We start from the raw sequence: 8501 nt of genomic DNA, 5'->3' as shown, positions 1-8501 counted from the left end.
GGTAAGAGATAGGGAACCAAGGATGGGGGAAAAAAGCAAAACATACAGAAAACAAGAAATGGGAGATCATTTGCTAAGAATAACATATTTCTTGATGTGCTTGATTGAGACAATATACAGTGTACTCTAGATGGAAAATCTCATTTTGTATGCTGTAATGATGTACAGTGAATGAATGCAAATAAATAAATTGGGAAAAAAATAAAAATAAAAAAAAAAGAAGTTTATGCTATTGGGCACATGCACTCGCCAGACTGAGAGAGACAGAGACAGAGAGCAAGAAATCACCTCCCAGGGGGGATGACCACGCCACAGTCCCTTCTCCTCCATTCTCCTCTCAGGATATTGGGCACGTACGCACGCACGGCCAGCCTGAGTTTTTTAAGCCACCAAGTCCGGGACGCGAACTGCGGCCGACTACATGGGAGTCCAGTGACATAGCCTTACGCTAGCTGCTGGTCCTAGCGCTTTATGTATCTTATACTTCTTATACTGCCTTCACATTTAGGACATTAATATAGTAAGAAATATATGGTGCATTCTAACACATCAGGCCATCCCTTTTGTGTACATTTGTGACGTGAACTTGTCATTAATTCAAGGTTAGCAAGCAGTGGTTCTTCAGGATACTAAGGTGGAGATGACAGTGGTCTAGACCCCAAAGATATATGATCCATAACCAGCAGGTAGCTAATGATTTTCAGAGACACAAATTTAGTAACATGGGAGTTACAGGAAAGTAAGAAATTAATCCTCATGGGGCCAGCAAATGGCGTGGTAATTAAGGGCACTGGACTCCCACATGAACTACCGTGGTTTGAGCCCCAGACATGGCAGCTTGCTTTTTCACTTTCTTTCTCTCTCTCTCACTCTGTCCTTTTCTGGTCAAATTAAAATAAATAAGTGGATAAATAAAGTTAAATGAAATAATTCTTAAAAAAAAAAAATTAATCCTCGCTAGGAGATTTGGGAGGTTTCTTAGAAGAGTAGTTACAGCTGGGATTTGAAAATCAGTGGGGGACCAGCAGGTAGCATGGTGGTTAAGGGCGCTGGATTCCCACATGGCTGACTGCAGTTTGAGTCCCAGACCTGGCAGCTTGCTTTCTCACTTTCCTTCCTCTCTCTCTCCCTCTCTCGTCAAATTTAAATAAATAAATAAAATTAAGTAAAATAATTTAAAAAGAAAAAAGGAAAATGAGTAGAACTTCACCACGTAGATGTAAAATGGAACGTATTTCTTACACACTCATAGACACCTGCGTGTCATTGATTTTTCAGGTCCCTATTTTGCTCTTACCCACAGAAATGCTTCTGAGGAAAGATCCTCAATCTGGTTGTCAGAATAAACATTTTGCTAATAGGTTCAGTTCAAGAGGTTGCTAGAGGAAGTCTCATCTAGTTTTTTGTTTGTTTGTTTAACATGTATGTGTGTATGTATTGTCATTTTCAAGCCACTGGGTTCAGGACTTGAACCATGGTCAGCCATATGGGAATCCACCTTAACCACCATGCCACTTGGTGGCCTGTCTCATCTAGTTTTAGGATAAGATCCATGAGCTAATATTAGGAAGTCTTTTATCTTACAGATAAGTGACCTGAGGCCTAGAGAGGGTAATTTCAGCCCAGCCAGCCCCATTGCCCCTGCTGGTGAGGCCAGTAGACATGCTTTGTCTAGAAAGTTCCCAGACCAAGCCAAGAAAGTGGTGTGAATTTCCCTCTATGATTCTGCTAAAAATAAAAGGTTGGCTGGTAAAAATAAAATGTTGCAAAGTGGACCAGAGAATACTTGTTTGTTTAAAAACATTGCTGTTTATTATTTATTTCACATATAATTAAAAAAAAAACTCCTTTAGAGAATATAATTTTGCATATAGTCAGGTAAACCACTTTTACTAATATAAGTAACTTACAAAGAGTATCAAGAGAAAACAAAACACCTTCAAAGCTTCTGTTCGGCAGATATTAAAATGGAGAAGAAGCTGGAAGATACTCATGAGATGCAGAAAAAGTCATTTCTTCTTTCTATCAAATGAAAAAGGCAACTAGAAACTGTGGGCCAAACAAAATAGCGTAGGAAATTTGCTCATATACGAAGCAAACTAAAATGTGGCATGATCTTGAGAAGTTGGCAAAATAAGACAGGATATTCTATTTGCAGTATTCTCCTTAAGTGATACCAGAGTCAAGATACTGGATCTGGGGGCCAGCAGGTGCCATGGTGGTTAAGGGTGCTGGACTCCCACATGGCCAACTGTGGTTCGAGTCCTGGACCTAGTGTCTTGCTTCCTCTCTCTATCTCTTTCTCTCTCTCTCTCTCTCTCTTCCCATCCCCTGCCTCTGGTCAAATTAAAATAAGTAAATAAATAAATAAAGTTAAATAATTCTTTTTAAAAAATACTGGATCTGAAAGAAAGGAATGATGCTCCATTGCAGTGAACATTATTTCCATAATTACTGTTGATTGACTTTTCAGCTTTTAGAATCTACTTACAGATAAAACAGGGAAGACAAACATGTTTGCAGTACAAGAGTGGAAATGCAATCAGTGTCAACAATGTACACGCAAAGTGGACAGAATTCGAAAGTTAGAAATGGGGAGGAGAGGAAGCTACAGCTGGGGTAATGGTTATATGGCTGGACTCGCACATAGTCATCCATGATTCGAGTCCTGGATCCATCCGCTTCAAATTCATACCGGACGCATGCGCAGGTGCGCCCAAAATCTTTAGAGGAGAATGGAGGAGAAGGGATTATGTCGTGGCCATTGCCCCTGGGGGGTGATTTCTCACTTTGTCTCTGCAGGGAGCGCACACGCCCTATAGCAAAAATCTCTCTTTAAAGAAGAAAAAAAGAAATGGGGAGGAGAGTGCACTGTGGGGTGCTCTCAGGCTCATCTCACATGATAGGAAGGAAGTTCAGATACAGCATAAAACCAATGAATGAGCTCTGGTTTTCAGCTTATTACTTAAGTTACAAATTTGGATAACTAATAGCAGAAAAATAGGGCCATCATACACTGGCAAGGGGAGAGGAGTAGTGGACAAATAAATACTAACTTTGGTAGAGGGCAGACATAGCTGTACACGACTGGACCCACACGGGAAAGTCTCAGTGTGCATCACGGGACCTCCTTGTGCACACCAGATACACACATATGTCCATGATACAAGCCAGCTGAGACTGGGGGTGGATTTCAGCAGAAAGACTCTGCTGGGGATGCTTTCCTCTCTTTCTCTCTCTCAGAAAACAAAGAAACTTATGGACCAGCAGGTAGCAAGGTGGTTAAAGTGCTAGATTCCCACATGGCCGACTGGGTTGATACCCATGCTGGTGCGCGTGCGCACTTGTGTGTGTGTGTGTGTGTGTGCTCATAATCCCAGGAGCAGCATAGAGGAGAAGGGATTGCTGCGTGGCCATCCCTCTGAGGGGTGGTTTCTCACTGTTTCTGGTAAACACACGGGTCCTGTGGCAAACAACAACAGCAACAACAAAAAACTTAAAAGAAAAAAAAAAGAAAGAAACTTAAAAAAATATAACTAGAAGGACTGGAAAGGGAGAGGAAGTAGTATAGATTAAATAAGTTTTCAGAATAAGCGATCTAGAGAAATAGCGATGTAAGTATGAGTTACAAAGATAGTCACCAGAACTGCAGACAGAATTGATTCATTCTGGGAAGTAGTACCGGAAGTGAACAGAGGGGAAACAGAGGCACCATTGTAATGTCATGGAAGCAATTGCTTTGGTAGAGACATGGGGGAAAAAAGTGGTGTCAATCAGTAACATAATCTATTCAAAGGGAAAACATGACAATCAGAGATATCCTAGTGAGTTCTAGCTGTCTAGTTTTCTTTTTTTCTTTCCTTTTTTTTTTTTGGAGAAGTGTTTTGCTATAGGGCACATGTGTTTGCCAGAAGGACAGAGATAGACAGAGAGCAAGAAATCACCCCCCTGGGGGATGGCCACACTGCAATCCCTTCTCCTCCATTCTCCTCTTGGGATCTTGGGCACGTACGCGCACATGCCCTATGTGAGTTTAAGCCGCCAGGCCCAGGACTTGAACTGCGGTCAACTACATGGGAATCCAGCGACATGGTCATTATGCTAATGCTGGTCCCTAGCTGTTTAGTTTTAGAAGTCAGAGGCAGAGAATGACTTCAGTGATGGGAAAATACTAAGTGTGATTGCAGATATTTGATCATTTAAATGTTAAAATAAAGTCTGTCAGCATTTTAAACCTTTCTAAATTTGCCCTTATAGAGAGTGGGAGGAAATAGCTCAACTCTGCTATAAACATTTGATTGCCCTTCTTCTTCATAGCGATCTTGGAATGTTTATTTATTTGTTTATTTATAAATTGGTTTTAGTTTTTTAAAAATGAACTAGGTTCTTTTTTAAAAAAAGAACAAAGTTCTTCTCAAAGGTGTAAGATTCTCGAATGATCTAGAACTTACTTTTTTTAAAAAAATAATTGTTTTTATTTAATTTTACTTATTCATTTATTTTTTTAATTTGACCAGAGAGAGAGAGACAGAACGTGAGAGAGCAAGCCACCAGGTCTGGGACTTGAACCATGATCAGCCATGTGGGAGTGTCCAGCACCTTACACCCCTTACACCACCACATCACCTGCTGGCCCCCTTCAAGCTTACTCTTTTTTTTTAAATAATTATTTTCATTTAACTTTATTTATGTATTTTAATTTGAAGAGAGAGAGAGATAGAAAGAAAGAAAGCCTCCAGGTCTGGAATTCAAACCACAGTCTGCCATGTGGGAGTCCAGCATCCTTAACCACCACGCCACCTGCCGGCCCCAAGCTTACTCATAAAACAGTTAAGTTCTTGGCCTGTGCAGAATTTTCACTTACTTTTTTCCTCATTAGAACACACCTCTGATTCTGAAAAGTGACATTTATTATACATTAGCTTTGTACAGGTCCATTTCCAAGGTCCAGGTGCGTAGGCTGCAGGGTCACACACCACCAGGTTGTGTAGCTGTAGTCCTTCCTGGGGTACTGGCCAGGGTGTGGAGCTGGGAGGGCTGCCTTGCGGTGCCAGGTGTCTGTGTGCCATCCTGTGGTCGAGATCCTAAATTAGAGCATCTCTTTATTTTCTTCTCTCTAGGAAGGCCCTTTTGTCTACTTGTCTTTAGTAGGGAACGTTGCGGATTCCGAAGGCTTGATTGCTTCTTTGTGTAAGTAATTAAAAATGTTGGCATGTGAGATGTTTGAAGACATTAATTACAAGTGTGGCTGTCAATTAAATGAATGCCTGTATCACATATTGTGTAATTTCATTTATATGAAATGTCCAGAGTGGGTGAAGATGAGGCAGCATTTGGGGAGATAATGTTCTAAAAGTAGATTGTGGTGGCTCATTCTGTGAATATACTAGAACCTCTTCTTTGAACAGGTAAGTTATATGTCATTAGAATTATCTAAAACAAAAACTATATGTTAAAAACTGTTTTTAGTGAGTTCAGATATTTAAACTGTTCTTTGTTTCTTTGTTTGTTTTTTTACATTTTTGCTTGAGGACACATGAACTCACCAGAGAGAGAGACAGAGAGAAAGAGGTAAAAGTAGGAAAGCATCTCCCCCAGTGGGATATGGCATGTCTCAGGCCCGTCTCTCCTTCTCTTCTCAGGATTTTGGCATGCATGAAAATGCTCTGGTATGTTTTTGTAGCATCTCCATTTCTCCTCTCAGGATTTTGGCTTGCATGAAAATGCTCTGGTATGTTTTTGTAGCCAGAGTCCGGGACTCGAACTGTGCAGTCGGCCATGTGGGATCCAGCCACCTTAATCACTGTGCTACCAGCTGGCCCCAAACTGGGTGTTTCCTTTTGTTCTTTCGGTATCAACTTTCTTTTTATTGAATTGTAGCTACATAGCTGTAGTTTCTTAGATAATTTCCAAAACTCTTGGGACCAGCAGGAAACATAGTGGTTAAGGAACTGGACTCCCATGTGGCCAACTGCAGTTTGAGTCCCAGAACCAGCAGCATGGAACTCACACCAGGTCTGTGAGTGTGTGTGTGTGTCCAGAATCCCAAAAGGAGAATGGAGGAGACAGTATTATGGCATGGCCATCTCCCCTGGAGAAGAGATTTCTCGCTTTCTGTCTCTGTATCTGTGTCTGGCACACACCCTAGTTTAAAAAAAAAAAAATCTGTTTTAAAAAAATCTCCCAAACTCTTCATGCTCTGTAGAGATATCAACTAGCGTTCCCATCATACTCCCTGAAGGTCGGTCAGCTGTCACTAAAACAGTATGGACTGCCTGCCACGCGATGTGTCAGTACTGACGAATGAGTCATGGGGCAGCGTCTTTGCCACTTTCACAGAACTGCCGTGCAGCACAACTGCTTTCAGATTTTTGCCCTTATATTCTGTATTGTTTACCTCGTTTCTGACTAGAATCACATCCACTAGCCGGGATCTGGAAGGGGACTTCTGTTCATCCTAGTGTTAGGAAGGTTTTAGAGAATCAAGTCAGCTATAGTTTATGCTTCTGAAAACAAACACTCAGGGAGCTGAGCGTCAGGCCTGGCCTGTATGCAGCTGTCCACCTTTTTGGTGAGTGGCTGTGTTAGCCTTTGCTGGCAGATTGCTAACGAAGCCCGGAGGCTGAAGGACTGCAGCCTGAATCAGGGCTCTACCTTGGTAGGGTGCCTCTCATCCCCTTTGTCATAGGCCATGCTGACGCTCCCTACCCTGGCTGCCCTGCTTGGCATTCGAGAAAGTGAATGGCCCAGATCTGGCTTAGTCCCATGAAATGTGAACATCTAACATGGTCTTCCTCCATCATCTTCATATCTGCATTACTCACCATAAAGAAGTTGAAAACTCAGCCCAGCCATGAGAGCATGCTCTGCTAAGACCCCATACTCTGCAGGCTAGAACCACATGAGGTCTGGTTCTATTCCTGGTCTAACGTAAAGACTGGGCATGGTGGGGTGCACCTGCAGTTTGGGAAAATGGGGCAGGAGGATTGTGATGACAAGACACTATCTTAAAAACAAAAAGAGATGGGACCAGCAATTGGTGTAATCGCTATGTCACTGGACTCCCGTGTAGTCGACTGTGGTTCGAATCTCAGACCCAGTGGCTTAAACTCATGCCGGGCGTATGTGCATGTGGGCTCAAGATCCTGAGAGGAGGGAACCAGCAGTTAGCGTAATGGCTATGTCGCTGGACTCCCACTCAGTCGACCGCGGTTCGCATCCCGGACCCGGTGGCTTAAAACTCATGCCGGGCGAATGTGCGTGCGTGCCCAAGATCCCGAGAGGAGTAATGGAGGAAAAGGGATTGCGGCATGGCCATCCCCCCTGGGGGGTGATTTCTCGCTTTCTGTCTCTATGTCTCTCTCTGTCTGTCTGGCGAGCGCACATGCCCTATAGTGAAAACCTCTCCCCTCCCCCCCCAAAAAAAAAAGATCCTGAGAGGAGAATGGAGGAGAAGGGATGGCCATCCTCCCTGGGGGGTGATTTCTCACTTCTGTCTCTCTCTGTCTTTCTGGCAAGCATACATCCTATAGCAAAAACCTCTCCAAAAAAAAAAACAGAGAAAGAAAAATAAGTGAAACTCATTTAATGTTCCTTTGTCTCATGAAAATAAAAATCGAATAGATAATGTAAAACAAACTCACATAATCAAACTTTTTAATGCTCCCATTTGCCCTTTATTGCCCAGTTATTTGACAGGCAAAGAGGCCCAGCCAGTGGTGTAGTGATTAAGACTCTGGATCACACGTGGCTTACTGCATATTTTGAATGCCAGGCCCAGCAACTAGAGAAAACACCAAGCACATGTGCATATGTGACCAAAATCCCAAAAGGAGGAAGTGATGAAGGAGAAGGAATTACAGTATGGCCATCTTCCCCACCCCCCCAAAGGATGCTTTCTCACTTTCTCTCTTTGGCTCGCTCACTGGTGAGTGCACATGCCCTCTGACGAATTACGCACAAACACACACAAAAAGAGCAAGCAAAGAGCTGGTCAGCGTCACCCAGGTGAGAAGGAGATGCCACGACGTGATGCTCTGGGACCGGTGGCTAGCAGGGCTTTCACTGTCCACATCTGCCGTGCTCTCCCGCGTTAACCTCGACTCTCACACGCTGTCTTCTTCAGTCTTGCTGAGTGACCTTCAGACATACCATGTGCTCTCAGCACCAGGCCTTGCACATGCTTGTCCCTGAAACACCCGCAATTTAGGAATCCTCTCTTGTGGTGTAAGGACAGAAATAGAGATTCAATATGCATGCCTTGACATCCACAGGTCTGCAAGGCCTCAAGTGGCCTAACTGCAAGTCTCTCTCCCCTCCCCATTCTGCTTCAGCATTTAAAGGCAAACAACGTCCTGGTCACAGCTCCCAGGTACCGTGCGTGGTGCAGTGTCCTCCTTCCCGGGCAGTGGGCGTGTATGACTAATGAACTGGAATCTATCTCAGCCGTCTGGGGTCAGGGCCTGAATGCTCTGTCATCTCCAGCATCATCCCCAACAGGG

General features: G+C 43.4%; 1 protein-coding gene across 1 annotated transcript in view; it reads left to right on the top strand.

Annotated features, from left to right (window-relative positions):
- EBPL (EBP like) overlaps window positions 1-8501 on the top strand; it is a gene marked incomplete at its 5' end in the record, with an annotated part of 29935 nt that overhangs the window by 15374 nt on the left and 6060 nt on the right. Inside the window, one exon of the mRNA XM_014588211.1 lies at window positions 5121-5194. Within this exon, the coding sequence (XP_014443697.1) occupies window positions 5121-5194 (74 nt within the window). The remainder of the gene's footprint in view (window positions 1-5120; window positions 5195-8501) is intronic.

This window comes from Tupaia chinensis, unplaced genomic scaffold, assembly GCF_000334495.1.
Source record: "Tupaia chinensis unplaced genomic scaffold, TupChi_1.0 Scaffold000037_20, whole genome shotgun sequence".
Classification (NCBI taxonomy): Eukaryota; Metazoa; Chordata; class Mammalia; order Scandentia; family Tupaiidae; genus Tupaia; species Tupaia belangeri.
The sequence above is the reverse complement of the archived record's forward strand: the minus strand, read 5'-3'. Positions and strand labels throughout refer to the sequence as shown.